Genomic DNA, 17,623 nt, shown 5'->3' on the forward strand with positions numbered 1-17,623 from the left:
CCTTCCTTCCTTCCTTCCTTCCTTCCTTCCTTCCTTCCTTCCTTCCTTCCTTCCTTCCTTCCTTCCTTCCTTCCTTCCTTCCTTCCTTCCTCCCTTCCTTCCTTCCTTCCTTCCTTCATCTCTTCCTTCCCTCCTTTTTTCCTTCTGGCAATGCTCAGGGGTTAGTTACTCCTGGTGGTGCTCAGGGGACCATATGGAACACTAAAGATTGAACCCGGGTCAGCCATGTGCAAGGCAAATGCCCTACAAATGCTGCTGTACTATATTTCTGACTCACCTCTCACATTTTTATAAGCAAGTTCCACTCAATAAAAACAATTTTGCTTCACCTTCCAAAAAAGATTTTCTGCCTAAATTGAAGGCAAGGTGGAGGATAGGCAGCTGGGGGAGTCATAAGGGGTGCTCCAGATTATTGAAATTGTTATACCAGAGTAGTACTAACATTTATTGTAAGTGTGAAAATTTTCTCAAATAAAAATTGTGGGACTGCACGGCCGCGAATGACATCTCAGACCTCACACCATTCATACACTAAGAGTAGCACACCACATCTGATGAAATTTAATGTAGAAGGTAACCAATCTATAGAAGAAAATAGATTTTTATAAATACACACACACACGCCTCAACCCTTTACAACATATTAGTATTCTCTTAAAGAAGGGCTTAATGGCCCCTGAGTGAAATACAACAATCTTCACACACTCTCCTCTAAGGAAAGTTTTTTGGAACATTTTCAGCAATTTTTTCATAACAAATAATACAAAATAAATTATTGCTGTTCTGCTTTGGCATAGAAGTTGGGACTTGGGAAGGAAACATCCAAAATATGGTGGTGGGAATGGTGTTTGAATATTAAATATAACCAAATATTGTGAACTACTTTATGTGAAAAATACAAGCTCGCGTGCGCGCTTAGAAGGGGGTGATGTGATGTGTGTTGTGTGTTGTGTGTTGTTCTTGGGCTCTCAGGGCGGCTCTCTCTCTCTCTCTCTCTCTCTCTCTCTTTCTCTCTCTCTCCCTCTCTCACTGTTCGCATTTGATGCTCTCTATCCACTGTGTATGGACCAGATTGGGATGGCTCCTCCTTGTGCTCTGCTTGTGTGTGTGCCACTGTGCTCTCTTCCGTCTGTTTCTCTATCTCTGACTCTGTCTCTGTTGTCTCTCCTCTGGTCTCTTCTGATCTCTCTTCTTCTGACCTCTCTCTCTGGAGCCCTTCTGCTTTTTTCTCTGGAGTCTTCGCTTCTAACTCTGACTCTGACTCTGATTCTCACTTGCTTTGTGCCCTTTCTTTCCCCTGTTTCTGGCTTCGATGATTCACTTTTGCTCTGCGCTCTGCTTCTGTGTCTTCTTCCTGCTTCTGTTTCTTCTTCTTGTTTCTGTGTCTTCTCTCTCTGCTTCTGTGTCTTCTGTGTCTTAGCCTACAGTCTTAGTTTATAAAGCAATCACTTAGGGTGGTGACACAAAGGTGGGTTGAACATTAACAAATCAACAAAGAGGGGTAAGACCACTTCTCCAGGAGATTAACAAAATCTCATCTAAAGAGATTACTCCAGATTACTAGGAGATCTGCTCAAGGGTGGGATCCAAACAAGGGTGTGTCACTTTCTTCCTTCCTCAGCTAGTAATCCATTTAAATAGTTGTAGTAAATCTACGTCAAATATTTCTAGCAATGTCATTCTGTATGAGCACAGTAAGAGATATAAACTTAAAGTTTGGTTCTTCCTGAGGACATTCACTATATATTCCAGACCACAGTCCTCAGGCCAGGTTAATCTTCCTAACTCCAGCAGGGTCCTAGTCTCAGTGTTACTTTTGGATCATTTGTCTATGACCAGGCTCTCAACTTATAGTTGAGTATTGTGGCGCTTTGGCCTGGCCCATTTCGATGCCAGGGTAGCTCACAGCTTGCCCTGGGTCTATTCCATCCCTTGTCAGGACCCTGCTTTTGGGGTGCTAGGAACTAAGGGCAACTGAGTCATGAAAGCAGATGCCCAGGAGTAAATATAATTGGAGTCAATCAGCTCCTAAGTTACAAAGCATAACATTAACTGTCTTCCTGTGTCCATACAGAAAGGACATTGCTTTAAGGTAAACTAAGTTCCCTGTGGCAAGGCTGAAATGACAAACCCAATATTATCCTATACTTTATAAGAACAAAGTAAAAATTAAAAAAAAACGGTGAGTCATTATTCTCAAGTGACACTTCTTGGGTCATTACTGCTCCCCCTATACCTCCCAATTCTCAAAAGCCTTGATTCCAGCTGCCATAGCCACAGGCTCAGAGAAGAAGCTGGCTGCTTATTTGGGGGTAGGGGGATAGGGTTTGGGCCACACCAAGTGGTGCTCCCAGCTTCTTATTGACTCTGTGGTCAGGGTCAGCCCTGGTGGTGCTGGTGAAGGGGCAGGGGCTTGAACTGGGGTTGGTGTCATGCAAAGTAACAAATTTAACAACTGTACTATCCTGCTGACCCCAAAGCCTATGTGCTTCAGCAAATCTCCCTTCTCTATATATTAGGGGCAGAAAGAAAAAAAATGAAAATAGCATTTTTACACTTGCCAGACACTAGACATTGTGCTCAGCACTTTTTACAAATTTTATTTGTTTTGTTTTTGAGTCCCATCTTGCTGTGCTCAGGGATTGTGGGGCCGTATGGGCTACCAGGGATTGAACCTGGCTAGTCCGTGTACAAGGCAAGCATTCTACCTACTGTACTATAGTTCTTTCTGTATATCTTCTTAGCTTACTCTATTTCCATTTTCCATATGTGAAGAAAACTGAGACTCAGTAAGGTAAGTAACTTGCCTAAGATCACATATACTAAGTGGAAGAACCAAGAATTGAAGGTCAGTGGTAAAGTTCAGAATTGTTATCACTATAATAAATTAATTTGTGCACTCAGCAAATGTTTCAGATAGTACTCAAGTATTGGGGATAAGAAAGGGATAAGAAGAGAATAGATATTCTCCAACTCTAGTTTATGTTCTAGTGAGAATGTGGAAAATGCCCAACAAAGCGTTCAGTGAAGGAAACGCAGGTGAGGTGGAGGAGCAGAGGCAGCCGCTCTGTGAGGAGAGTGATCCGGGAAGGCCTCTGGGCAGGGCTGGCATGGACTCTGAGCTCACATCTACCCTGCACTGTCACCTTGACACCTACAAGCATTCCCATGTTGGGGGCCGAAACCTTGGGAAAGAGAACTTGGCCATTCCCTAAACAAAGATTAGCCACCTGGATATTATGAAAATATATGCGTCACAAGATAATAGCTGAACTGTTACAGAGACAGACATCCTGTACTGGGGACAAAAAAGCACAGACAAATCATGCTCCGGCCCGTCATGTCCCCTTACGCAAATACCCCTCGTGACCCCCTGCGGACCCCTGTTCCAGCCTGCCCTACAGCCTATATATTTTGTGCTTCTGCCTTCAATAAATGAGACCTTGACAACAGTTCCTTGCTTGGTCTCCCTCTTCTTTCTCGCCCTTGCTATTTCAGGTAGCGTCTCTTCAGACCCTGAATAACTTAGTCCCTCGGGACGGGACATTCCCAGACAACGCTCTTAGGACTCTATATTGATGTAACCTTGGGTCTTTTGATCGAGAGGCTTCTAGAAATTAAAAACATAGCTTTTGGTTTTTGTTTTTGCATTAGACCCGCTGGTGCTCAGGACTTCCTGGCTCTGTGCTCAGGTATCATTCCTGGCAGAGCTTGGGACCCTATATAGTGCTATGGATTTGAACCAGGGTCTTCTGTGTGTAAGGCAAGCACCTTCACCCGAGTGTTATCACTTGACTGCCCCCCCCCCACTACATCTCATTAGGGAGATGAAGCTAGTGTTCTCCCACAGATCAGTTGTTTTCAGAAGATGCTGGTGGGTTTGTCTTCACTGTAATCTGGAGGGAAGGGGGCCCTCTCCAAACTCCACATTCATGTCATCCCCAGGTAAACATATCCTACTAGTAACAACTGCTGACAATGACTCAGCACTTTGCATTTGTTTATGTCAGATGTGTGTCTATGTGCTTAACACCTGCCATTTCTTTTTTCCCTTTTCTTTTTGTCTTTGGCCCATACCCAGCAGTGTTCAGGGTTTACTCCTGGCTCTGTACTCAGGGATCACTTCTGGCGGTGCTCAGGTGACCCTACAGAATGCCAGATATTGAACCTGGGTTGGCTGTGTGCTAGGCAAGTGCCCTACCCGCTGTACTATCTCACTGGCACCCGCACATATCATTTCATCTAAAGTTGACAACTGCTGAAGGAGAGTGTATTCATTGGTTTTGGCTACCATAACATCACTGACCAGGTTGCTTAATAAAAATGGGTTACTTATCTTTCTATTAATGAGTTGTGAGAGTTCTTCATATATTCTGGATATGTCTCTTAACAGATTCATGGTTGGTAAGTATTTCACTTTCTATATATTTTCACTCTCTAGATAGAATTGTTTGCAGCATGGTGATTTTAATTTTCATAAAGTTTAATCTATTATTTTTCACTTATACCTTGAAATCTTATTGTATATAAGAATATTTTATTTATCCCTGGGTCATGGAAATATGCTTCTATACATCTATTCTTTTAAGAATTTTATGGTTGAACTCTTACATTTATGTTTTTCACTCTGTTTTTGGTGCCAGAGGTAAAATCCAGTGTATCGCACATGTAAGGTATGAACTCTACCACTGAGCCACATTCCCCTAGCCCTCTTTAGTTTTTGTATGATGATATGGAATCGAAGTCAAATACTGTTCTTTTTTCTGGAGGTGGGGGAAGGAAGTGTAAATCTGGTGGTGATGCAGATGACACAGAAGCAGTGAGCGGTGGCAGGCCTCTGTTCCATCACGATTCCCAGATTCCTCAGCATTTTCAAGAATAAAAGTATTGAGTAATAAAGTTTCTCAGATGCAGAGTTGGAAAGCAGAAAAGTTTATCTGAAAGTAAAAGAGAAAGGAAAAGGAACTCCCGCAGGTGGGGAGGAAGCTGGTATAGGACTAAAAGTAAGTGTTGTGTAGGCCTTTTTAAAGGCCCTTTGCATTTCTTGTCAATCAACATGCATGATAGAGACTGCCAGCAATCTACAGAGTGGCCTAGCTGCTTGGGGTCTTCCTGGCATCTGACTCAGGTTTTATTCAATATCTTAGTCTCCCTGTGAGCCTAAGCTCTGGGGCAGAATTTTATGAGGGACAACTGTTATTGTTTATCAGAAAGAGCCCAGCAATTTGAAGGCCATCAGAAATGTAGGGCATTTCTCACAGCAGCTGGCAAGGATAAATTGAGGCTTCCTCTTTCAGTCTTGCTCAGGGTTTCCTTCTGGCTCTGAGCTCAGGGGTCACTCCTGCTGGGGTGTGCGACAAGTACCTTACCTGCTGTACAACCTCTCCAGTACCATCACTGCTCTTTTCCATGTGGATATCAGTTGTGCCAGCATAGATTATTGAAAAGATTTGAGGGATCTTTCAAAACATATAAATTGAATAGCAGTACTCCTTGGATGAAAAAAATTTCATGTTCTTCATGGCCTTTATCATCTGCGGCATCTCTCTATCGACAGTCGTAACTGCTTTGCTGACCCTTCCACTATGAGTACTACTTCTTGGCATCTGCCAGTGTGTTGTTAGTAGCATACATTCGGTTTACAAGCTAATTGTTACGAAACTAGCATTTTCAATCAGAAGAGACTTTAGAAGACACTAAGTTAAACACTCTTGTTTTGCCATGCAAACCAAAAATGCAGAGAGGGTGGAAGGTCTGCCTGAGGTCAACAGCAGTTGCCCTGGCCTGTTTCCTTTTCGTTAGAACACTAATTTACGTCATTTCAATGGCATGCATTTTTGACAAAATGCCTAAATGAAGTTATTTTTACAAATTCTTAAAGAAATGGCTTTAATTCATTAAGTTTCCTTTCTAAACTCCCATAATGGGCCCACGAGAGGACAGGCCGTTAAGTAGCGCTCCCCAGGCGCATCCCCGCCGGCCCCGCCCCGCCCCGCCCCGCCCCGCCCCGCCCCGCCGCCCCCACCCCGCCGGCCCCGCCTACCTGTGCCGCGAGTCCACGCCCCCTTCCGGGCGTCTGCCCGGCTCCAAGATGGCGCGCGGCACTTCGGGCGGCGGGAAGTGAGCTCACGGGCCTCCGGAAGGGCCTGCGGGAGGCGGCGGAGCTGCCGTGTGCTGTGGGTGGGGCGGTGGCCGCGGCGTCCACGCTGGGCCGGGCGCGGGTCCCGCACGGCCACCCCGGTCCGGGCGGCGCGCAGGATGCAGGGCCCCGAGCCGGCGCCGGAGGCCGAGGCCCAGCCCGAGCCCGGCAGGAGCGGCCGCGCAGGCGGCGCCAAGGGCTGGCAGTACAGGTACGGGCGGTGGGCCTGCCGGGCGACGGGTGTGCTTGTGTGCGCGTGTGTTGTGTGTGTGTGTAAGCGTGCGTGTGTGTTAACGTGTGTGTGCGTGAGTGCGTGCCTGTGTGTGTGCGTGCGCCTGTGTGTGTGTGCGTGCGCGTGTGTGCGCGCGTGTGTGCGTGAGTGCGTGTGTGCACGCATGTGCGTGCGTATGTGTGTGCGTGTGTGCGTGCGTGTGCGCATGTGTGCATGTGTGCATGTGCATGTGTGTGCGTGTTCCTGTGCTTGTGTGCGTGTGTGTATGATTGTGCGTGCTGTGTGTGCACTCTCGGAGGCCACAGGGGTGTGTGTGTGTGTGTGTGTCTGTGTCTGTGTGTGTATGTGTGTATGCACTCTCGGAGACCACGGCTGTTTGTGTGTGTACACTCTCATAGACCACAGGTGTGTGTGCGTGTGTGCATGCTCAGAGGCACGGGGGTCTGTGCACTCTCAGAGGCCACGTGTGTGTGTGTGTGTATACTCAGCACAGGTGTGTGTGTGTGTGTGTGTGTACTTGGAGACCACAGGGTGTGTGTGTGTGTGTGTGTATACTCAGACCACAGGGGTATGTGTGTGTGTGTGTGTGTATGTGTGTACTCTTGGAGACCACAGAAATGTAACCTTGAACTTCTTCTGCAACCTAAGATGTCACCTTTCCTCCAATTTAATTCTGCACTTCTTTTTTTGCCTGTGTTGAAATTTGTTTTGTTTTGTACAGAGAAGTTGAAACCATCCATAATTTTTTAGATTTTGTTTTTGGGTCACACCAGCAGTGCCTAGGGCTTATTCCTGGCTGAATCCTGATGGTGCTCTGGGGCAAGTGTCCAGGACTGACCCCGGGCCAGCTGCTTGTAAGTCAAGCACCTTACCCACTCTATCTCTCCGGCCCCAATATTAAGAATAAATGTGCCAGAAATGTAGCTCTTAGCTTTGCATGTGAGGGTGCAGGCTCTGGCACCATGGGAAAAGTATTAAATGAAATCAGGGGATCCTAAGACACTGGAACTAAAGGATTGAGTTCTTAAAATTTAGTAAATTGCCTGCCTGTGTGCCTGATGTAGTCCTTTTTAGCTCTGTGCTGTTTGTGAAATTTGTGTGAAAGAAAGGGATTCAAGCCAAGATTCTGTGGAGAATATCACTGTCATCCCGTTGTTTGTAGATTTGCTCAAGCAGACGCCAGTAATGTCTCCATTAGTCCCTGTCGTGTGCTAGTGTATCCCAATGGTGTATTGGGGGCTCTTTCAGGATCAGGGGAATGAGGACAGTCGTTGTTACTATTTTTGGCATATCGAGTATGCCACGGGTAGCTTGCCAGGCTCTGCCGTGCAGAGGATATAAACTTACCCTGAAAAATGCCTAATTATGTGAAATATGCATGACTGCTTTTACCTAGCCAAACAGTATGGAAGATTATAACTTTATTGGAAATGACTGTGGGACACTGACTCAGGCCGCACCTGAGTCGACATGCGGCCCGTGTGACCAGACTTTTAAAAAGTGTCTCGATGGGTGGAAAATGAACAGGTCTCTCAGGAGCTCTGTGGGGGTTGTCAGCAAGCCATGCACTTTGCTCCTGTGCTTCCCTTCAAAGCCCTGTTATCACTTGTTCAGGGCATTATTGAATACTGAACTGAATATTGAATTTGAATTGAATATTGAAAATTGAATACTGAAAATAATACTGAATTTTCAAATGAGCTGATTGGAATCACGAATGAAAAAGTGCTTTTTTCATTCAACTAACAATGTAGGACTATCAAAGATTTGAAAAATTACCCTGCAGACTCAGCTACTTTACTTCCTAGTAGAAAGAATCAAAGTCACAGTGACCTTAAGTCTTCCAGGAGAGCAACTGTTGAAGAAGGCAGAGAATGCTGTGACACTGAGGAGCAGGGGCCGGCGACATGGCCAGTAGGTAGGGTGCCTTCTTTGCATGAGGCCAACCTGAATTTGATATTCTGCACCCAGTATTGTCCCTGAGCACTGCCAGTAGTGATCTCTGAGCACAGAGCCAGGAGTATACCCTGAACAAAGCCTGGCATGGCCCCCAAATCAACCAAACCAAAACAAAATTTGGCAAGGCTATAGGGTTTGGAGGCCGAGGGGCTCCTCTGACTCTGCTCAGGGTCACCTCATTTCAGCGCTGGAGGGAGAAGTGGGCTGGACCAGGCAAGCACCCGAGCCCCCACTGTCTCCCTGGCCTGGAAATAGCTCTAATTAAAAATCAGAACAAAACTTAAATGCCTGAAAAGCTGAGTTTCGTGGAGCTCTTATCCTCTTTTCCCCAAGATATAGATGGGGCCTTACTGCATCTGTATACTGACCTTTCTTATTGGGAAGGGGCCTCTTTAAGCTTAATTGATTTCTTTGTTCTCTCAGAGCCTGAGCCAGCAGTTTTCCCATTGTCTTCTGTAGTTCCCTCTTCCTTCACTTCTTCCCCTGAGGCCTTAATTTTTGGACTTTAAAGACAAGAATAATGGAGACTGTGTGTGCATGCATATGTAAGTGTGTGTGTGTGTGTGTGTGTGTGTGTGTGTGTGTGTGTGTGTGTGTGTGTGTGTGCGCGCGCGTGCGCGCTTGTGCACCTTCCTCCTAAAAGCTGTTTATGCTCACCGCCTCCGTTTCCTTGACTCCTGTTGATTGCTCAACCCAGGAATCGGCTCTGTCCCTGCTAATGAAATGAATATAAAGATGTATCTTTCTGGCGGGAGGGCCACTTGTCTCTTGGATGGGGTGCTTGGGGCCCGAGGGGGCCTTGGGTTTGAGCTTTGCACACACACCTCTCCGTTGAGACGGGTGCACGCAGAGTATGCCAGCCTCTTTTCAGATTTTTATTCCACTTGATCTATTTGTGTTTGAAGTTTCGAATATGAATTTCTTTTAGTTTCTTCTTTAGTTCTGTATTTTTTGCCTTTTTTTAAAAAGTTTTTGCTTTTTACCTTTTAGCTCTTTTCCTTTAAAAGCTGATGTGATACTCCATTGTTTATTCTCTCTCTCTCTCTCTCTCTCTCTCTCTCTTTCTCTTTCTCTTTCTCTCTCCTCTCTTTCTCTCTTTTCTTTTTCACCACATCCAGTAGTGCTTCTGGCTTACTCCTGGCTCTGGGCACAGGGATCACTTCTGACAGTGCTCAGGGGACAGTATGGGATTGCTGGGGATCCAACTCGGGTTGGCCGGGTGTAAGGCAAGTGCCTTACTCACTGTACTATCTTTCCATCCCCAGCTGTTCATCCATCATTTATTCTCAAGCTATGTATTTTCTGCTTGTTAGCTCATTCTCACCCTTGACTTCATCTGTGTCTGGAACTTGAGTGCCCTACTACCTACCTGTCATTTGCAGGTGACCCATTTTAAAAATGATTGATGAGATTATGTCTGTGGAGTGGTTGGTGTCAGGCCAAGGTCCCGTGCTTCAGAACTTGGGTTTTCCTAAAGGTAAAAGGACAGCGGGTAGTCTGCTTGCCTTGCATGCCCGAGCCGACCCCGGTTCCATCCCAGCCCTCTGGATAGTTCCCGGAGCCCAGCCAGGAGTCATCCCGGAGCACAGAGCCTGGAGTAAGCCCCAAGTGGGTTTGGCCTAAAAATAAAAGCAAAACAAAAAAGGTTTTGCTTTGGAGACTTAGGAGTCTAATTAACAGTGTTTCCAAGGTTCATGTAGCGTGTATCATCACTTTGTTCCTGTGTGGGGTGGCCACACCTGGTGGTGCTCAGGGGACTCTGTCGCCAGGAAATGAACTGGGGTGCCTGAGGAATATTCCGTTATGTGAATATACTACATGGCACTTACCTGTCAATTGGTATACTTTTTTCTTTTTGGATCACACTCAGTGATGCCCAAGGGTTAACTCTTGGCTCTGCTCTTGGAACTTACTCCTGGCGGGGCTCAGGGGACCTATGAGATGCTGGGGATCAAACCCAGGTTGGCCATGTGCAAGGCAAATGCCCTCCCTGCTGTGCTCTCGCTCTGCCCCTTTCCTTTGCTTTTAACTCCATGTCCCCTCCTTCATAGTTATTATTTCTGTGGTGGCAATCTTGCACGCATCTGAGAACCCCTGGAGTTCTCAGGTTTCCTTGTGGTGCTCTCTGTTGCAGTGCTCATAGGTGGGGCCGCCTACACATTCTGGTGAGATTCCATCTCGGCTTGCTGCAGGGCTCGTGTTGGGAGAACGTGGTGAAATCAGAGCTTGAACTCTCACCTTAATGCTTTCAAGGCAGGCATCTTAAGTTACAGAGCTTTTCTCAGGACCCGCATTCAAATCGTGTGTGTGCTTGTGTGTGTTGTGTATATCCAACTGTTCCACCTGTTCTTCAGTGGACATGTAGTTTAGTTCCCTGTTCTGGGAATCGTAAATAATGCTGTCCTAACCAGGAGACTGCACATATCTTATCCCTGCTCCTTTCATTGTCGTGATGATCAGAGGTCACATCCAGGCCTCGGGCCCTTCTTGGTGCAAATGCAGTTGCTCATTGAGCGGTCTCTATGCCCATAGTCGGTCTGTTTTGTTTTTTTTTTTTTTTTTTGCTTTTTGGGTCACACTCAGCGATGCACAGGGGTTACTCCTGGCTCATGCACTCAGGAATTACTCCTGGTGGTGTTTGGGTGACCATATGGGATGCTGGGAATCGAACCCGGGTCGGCTGAGTGCAAGGCAAACGCCCTACCCGCTGTGCTATCTCTCCAGCCCCCTCGGTCTATTTTTTTTGTGTTTGTTTTTGGATTGTTTTTTTTTTGGGGGGGGGTGCTACATCTTGTGAGCTCAGGGGTGACTCCTGGCTGTGTTTGGGGGACCTTATGGGATGCCGGGGGTTGAACCCGGGTTGGCTGTGTGCAAGGCAAGCGCCCAACCTGCTGTACTATCACTCCAGCCTCAGCTGGTCTGTGCTTCTGGCTGTTCTAATGACTGGAAGCTGTGCACACTTGCCTGAGAGCCTTGAAGGAGGTTGCACACTTGGTTCACACTTGGTCATCTATGTAAGTCGAGTGCTCATAGGGAGCTCACACCTGTTGCTTGTGTTGTGCAGTATTGGCTGTTTCCCGGCAGTGCCGGGACCCTCCGTCTTTGGGGTGGCACTGTGGGCAGTGCTGGGGAGCCCTCTCTCAGCTTGCCCTGGGGAGGCAGGTGCTTTGCCGCTGAGCCCCCAGGACTAGCTTCCTGAGACCACTCAGCTTGTCTAGGGTGACTGGGCCAGTTTACACTTACATGGAGTCAACCAAAGAAATTAAAATTTAAAAATTGAGGGAGGCACACCTAGCTTCTGAGCTTCCTCCTGGCTCTGTGCTTGGGCATCACTCCTGGTGGTGCTTGGGGGACCATATGGGGTGCCAGGGTTTGAACCTGGATCAGTCATGCGCAAGGCAAACCCTTTACCTGCGGTACTTCTCCCAACCCCATTTGCCCATTCTAAAATGGGGTTTAAAAAATATTACAGGTATGTAATTGTTCTTTTTTGTTTCCATATTAGATACATGCTTATAGCCATTTCCTTCCGCTTTTGCTTTCAGTGCGGGAGGCGCACCTGGCAGGCCGGGCATCCCGGGACGCAGCCTGGGGAACAGCCTGGACTCTGGAGGAGCTTCTGCCCTGCTCTCTCCTCAGCATTGCTCTGCGCTGGAAATTTTTCCCCTATTTAAAAAAATTCGAGGTGGCACCCAGGGGAGTTTGGGGGCCTATGACTGCTTGCCAGGATGCCCTCCCTGTGATCCAGGCCTGCCGGTCTCTGCTCTGTGGCCTCAAGGGCCACACGTGGGCACGTGCCCGGCCACTGGTGGTACCCCTGGGCTCTCTTCCCACTCGCCAGTTGATTTATGATCAATATGTCACATTATTCTCAGATGTACGACATAATGGTTTGACTTTCATATTGCCAAAGAATCGCCAGAGTAAGTCTCATTAGTGTATGTCACAATACAAAATTAGGTTTTTTTCTTATGATGGAGACATTAGGGTTTATTTTTAACAACTTCCAGCTAAGCTGCACACTATGTCTCTGGAATTCACTCTAACTGGAACTTTGTGTTTTATGACTGTCTTTGCCTATTTCGCTCACATTCCCCTCTTCCCTTTCTTCCCCCTTTTTTGATTTCTTCTTTTTTTGCTTTTTGGGTCACACCCGGCAATGCTCAGGGATTACTCCTGGCTCTGCACTCAGGAATCACTCCTGGCGGTGCTCAGGGGACCCTATGGCATGCGGGAAATCAAACCTGGGTCGGCCATGCGTAAGTCAAACGCCCTACCCGCTATGCTATCACTCCAGCCCCCCTTTTTGATTTCTTGATCAAATATTTTTAATTCCCTTCTCTTTTCCAGTTTCACTGTTGTGACACAGGCCTGGCTGTGTACTTGCTGTGGGGGCAGCGTCTCCCACGCTGCAACCGTGAGCACCCGGTTGGCCCGCCTTCAGTCGTGGGATTGCATTATGCTTGCAGGCTGAGCTCTTGGTTTGGCAGGAGGGTTGGGTGCTACACTTGGTGGGGATCGTGGGATCGGACGAGGTGCTGGGATCGAACGTGGGTTGGCCACATGAGAGGCAAGTGCCCTACCAGCCGTGTGTTGTTTCCCCTGGGTTAGTTGCCCTCATTGAGTCACACAGTGAGGGTTGTACTTGCTGGGGTCTCTGGTGCTCACTTGGGTGCCTCTCAGAGGTCACTGACTTTTTTTGAGATAATGTGAGATAGTGTTGCCATGCTGGGTTATGAATGATTACAGTATTTATATAACTAAAGCCGCAGGTTTTATTTGCTAGTGCCTGTGGGCTAGTGGTTGTGCTGTGGCTTAGTTGACTCCTTTAACTTGGGGGTCTGACTGCAGTCTTTCAGGGGAAGGGGAAGTTTCGTCCACACCCAGCAGTTCTCAGAGCCTGCTTCTGGGGCCAGGGGTCACTCCTAGTGGTGTGTGAGGGAACTTATATGGTGCCCCGGGATTGCACCACAGTCAGCCGCACGCGAGGCCAGCGCCTTACCTGCTGTCTCTCGCCTTCCCGGATTGCAGTCTCCTGGAGGCTCAGCTGAGCAGGATCCTACTTCTAGGCTGACTCACGTGGCTTCTGACCCCGTTCATGGCTTCTGACCTGTTGGGCAAAGATCCGGGTTCCTCAGGAACTCCCTGTGCCCCAGCTTCCTCTGGCCTGAGCTGCTGCATGGGTCACCTCACTGGCCTGTTTCATCAGTGTGAGCATGGGAGGAGGCAGGAGAGTGCTAGTTGCGCAGAAATTACATCTTTTTTTTTTTGCTTTTTGGGTCACACCTGGCGATGCACAGGGGTTACTCCTGGCTCTGCACTCAGAAATTACTCCTGGCGGTGCTCAGGGGACCATATGGGATGCTGGGATTCGAACCTGGGTCTGCCGCGTGCAAGGCAAACGCCCTACCCGCTGTGCTATTGCTCCAGCCCCAGAAATTATGTCTTTTGTAAATAAGCATGAAAGTGAATCACTTTTCATTATTCATTAGAAGCAAGTGATGATACCCCGCCGACACCGGGTGTGAAGTGCTCTTGGAGCTAGGTGGAAGGCGCATGTCAGGGATGCGAGTCAGTTTGCTCTCACTTACATCCACTATGAAATAGGGCAACAGGTAGAGCTAAGTTTAGGACTGAATATGACTGTTGGGAAATAAAAGTAGCTGCTGGGTTAGTTGCAGTGGCCTGGAACTGAGATCATGAAGGGAAGGTGCTAGACTGGAAAGGAAGGAAAAGCAAGATTGGCAGACTGTGGGATTTACTGGGAGGAGAGTAGTAGTGAAGGAAGGAAATAAAAATTATCCTCAGCAATCCTGATTTGATATTTTGAAAGGTCTAGAGGAGAAACATATTGGGACTAAAGTGATGCACTTGCTTTGTAGGTGGGAATCACTTAAGTTACCAGAATGTTTCAAGCCCTTTATCCGCCTTCTCTTAGACATCATGGACATTAGAAATCTAAATAATTGGCCTAATAGTATCCAGAATTCTCTTTTTCACTGCTTTGTTGTATTGCATCTTCACAACAACTCTTTGTGTGTGTGTTTGTGTGGGGATGATGGGGTGTTGAGGCCACACTAGGTGGTGCTCGGGTTACTCCTAGTTCTGTGCTCAGGAGTCAGCTTCTGGCAGGCTTGGGGATGATACGGGATGAAGGGGATTGAACCCTGGTAGGCCATGTTGCCAGCTGTGCTATTGCTCTGGTCCTGTCTCAACAACTCTTAGGGGAAAGTAGAAACATTGTTACCCTATTTTACAGTTGAAAAGGGGAATATAGAATAAGTTTGCTTTCCTTTTCTTTTCTTTCTTTCTTTTTTTTTTTTGTATTCGGTCACACTTGGCAATGCTCAGTTATTTCTCCTGGCTCTGCGCGCAGGAATTTCTCCTGGCGGTGCTCAGGGAATCATTTGTTGGATAAAAATTCCTTTTACAGGGAATCATATGGAAAGAAAACACCTTACCAGGTGTACTCTCTTTCAAGCCGCTTCTCTTCCCTTCCCTTCTCTTTCCTCCTCTCCCACTTCCTTTTCTCTCTTTCTCTTACAGCTGGTGGTGCCTAGGGGCTGGTCCTGGTGACCATTATGTGCTGCCAGGAATTATATCAAAGTGGGCTCCAGGCAAGGCAAGCTTCTTACTTCCTGTACTACCTCAGGCTCCCAGTTTCTAGTTAGCTATTTGCAGAGGTATTGAAAGTAGATAAGCTCTTTAAAGGACTGAGTGATTTTCAAGAGTTCAGGACATCGTGGTTCCATCATTTACTGGTGTTTTACTCATGCATAAATTATTTTTGAGTTCCTACCATATGCGAAGTTCTTTTTTAAATTTTTTTTATCGAATATTTGTGAGATAGACCGTTACAGAGCTGTTCATGATTGGGTTTCAGTCACACAGTGATCCAGTACCCATCCCTCTACAAGTGTACATTTCCCACCACCAGTGTCCCTCATTTCCTCCACCATCCCTCAACACCCCACCCCGCCCTCAAGCCTGCCTCTATGGCAGGCATGTAATATTCTCTCTCTCTCTCTCTCTCTCTCTCTCTCTCTCTTTGTCGTTTTGTGCATTATGGTTTCCAATACAGGTTCTAAGGGTCATGTGTTTAGGGGGGTATTTTTACCAGAAAAGTAAGGCTGGCGTAGATTTCTTTTTTTTTTTTGGGGGGGGGGCTTTTTTTGGTCATTACTGGCAATACTCGGGGCTACTCCTGGCTGTGCTCAAGGGACCATCTGGGATACTGGGGATCAAACCTGATTGGCCATTTGCAAGGCAAACAACCTCCCCGAGATACTGTTACTCCAGCTCCATGGAGTAGTTTTTTATTTTAACTGGGTGGCAGCTTTGGGGTGTGGATGTGACTGCCAAGGCTTTCAGAAGTACAGGTGTGCGTGGGGGGGGGGGGAGGTAGCCAATCCCGACCTTGAGAAAACCTGGAATTTCAGTCACAAATCCTGCACACCTGAATTTTCAGCAGATTATATCAGTGAGGCCCATCCCTAGACTGTGAAGTCCGGCCTGGAGCATGGCAGCAATTTTGGATTATGGGAGCAAGTGACTGTGGGGGGCTCTGCTTGGGTGGGCACCAGGCTGACCAGCCCCCTTCGATTTACCCTGTTCAGCCTTGCACACATCCAAGATTAATTGTGGCTTTTGATCCCATTTGAGATTTATTTATGGGTCTCTGAAGCAAGGTTCATAAATGGGCTTGTATAGCTGAGCCACAGGTGGTTTGTGGGTGTGGCTCCCACATACCTCACTTTTGATTATTTAATTTATTGGGAAACTTGGCCCCAAGTGTTGGGGTCCAGCCAGAGACACAGCAACAGTTTTGCTGCTGAGACACTGCTGCGGGTACAGGTTGACCTGCTGGCGGCTTGTGCCCCATGAAATTCTTATTTGTCGATTCCAAAATTTGTGTATACCTAGAACAGTAAAAGTAGGGAACCCAAGCTTTATTTGGGAAGGATTATATAAAAGAGGGGAAGGGAAGCTTCTTAGCTGCATTTGCGGAGAAACTCATTGTGGCCTTTCGCAAAGCCGAGCTGAGGGGCTGAAGAGACAGCTCAGTGGCTGAGCATGTGCTCTGTGCGCTGGCGGCCTCAGTTTGACCCCCAGCACTGCAGGCCCTGGCCCCCAAGGACTAATGGGTGAGTACAGAGCTGGGAATTGCCTCTGAGCACCATGGAGTGTGCCCCCCTCAAAATTCCCAAATTCAAAGTTGATAAATGAATTTATTAAATTAATTTCTTCTCATCTTCTCACCAGAGGCACTTCTGCTCATAAGATAGGATCTTTGCTCACTGCTTAGAAGGAGCACAGATTTCTTAAATGTGGGTCTGTTTCTATAGTGTTCAAAATTTATTTAAGATGCATTTTTCCATTATTTGATATTTTTCATGTCAGCATTCAGAAGAAATTTACAAATCTGCAAATATGCCACTTTTTTGTAAGATGAATGGAAGAGCAATACTCAAAGGAGGAACTGAAAGATAAATTGTCATGTGCTTTTTTCTTATTTTAGGCTTTATGCTGAGCAACCTCTTTCAGCAAACAGGGAGATCTCTTATTCTCATTGGCAAGTAGTTATGCATCTCAGTAAATAGGTGCAAGTCTGAATATGTATGAAAATCATTTTAGTGGTATCTTTCCACTTAAATACTCACAAGGAAAAAGTACCTATTTACAAATGGGAAAAGTTCTGCTGAAATATAATCTAATATGTATTTCTTCTGGGGTTGATTTGAATGGATAGTCAAATATTTGCTTCCCTTTTTGGGGGGTAGGCAATTGAAGGAAAGATAAGCATACATTTCTCTACTTAGTGTTTGAAATTTTTGTGGGGGTCATACCTGGCTCTGCACTCGGGAACTCCTCCCAGGGCTCAGGGCCAGCTGGGATGCCAGGGATGCAACCCGGATGGCCAGGTGCCGGGCCAGCGCCGTCCTGCCGCGCTCTCTCCAGCTCCTGCTCTTAGTTTCTGCTTTTGTTTTAAAAAATCTTTTCTTTTACTTTCCTTCCTTCGTTTCCTCCTCCCTCTGGTTTTTCCCTTGAGTTGCAGTCACAGAGTTGCTGGTGATGGGACTTTAGGTACACAGTTCCCAGCTCCCCAGCAGGACTCGGGACCGTGCTGCAGCCTGTTGGTGATCTCTCTGCACCCCTACTTGAAACCTAATGTGGATTCTGTTCAAGCAGAAAAGCCGTGACTGCCCCACGCCTGCAGCTGAGCTGCCTGGCCTGGCTAGTTTCTTGTAAACAGACAACATGCACTTGCAGTATCAATAAATGTAGTATGGTTA

At 47.0% G+C, this 17,623-nt stretch overlaps 1 protein-coding gene across 1 annotated transcript in view; it reads left to right on the forward strand.

Annotated features, from left to right (window-relative positions):
* Positions 1-6,161: 6,161 nt before the first annotated feature.
* The window catches only part of OSBPL11 (oxysterol binding protein like 11), a 76,686-nt gene continuing 65,224 nt past the window's right edge, over positions 6,162-17,623 (forward strand). Inside the window, exon 1 of the mRNA XM_055128858.1 lies at positions 6,162-6,350. Within this exon, the coding sequence (XP_054984833.1) occupies positions 6,259-6,350 (92 nt within the window). The 5' untranslated portion in view covers positions 6,162-6,258. The remainder of the gene's footprint in view (positions 6,351-17,623) is intronic.

The sequence above is a fragment of the Sorex araneus genome, chromosome 2 (genome assembly GCF_027595985.1).
Source record: "Sorex araneus isolate mSorAra2 chromosome 2, mSorAra2.pri, whole genome shotgun sequence".
In the NCBI taxonomy this organism is placed as follows: Eukaryota; Metazoa; Chordata; class Mammalia; order Eulipotyphla; family Soricidae; genus Sorex; species Sorex araneus.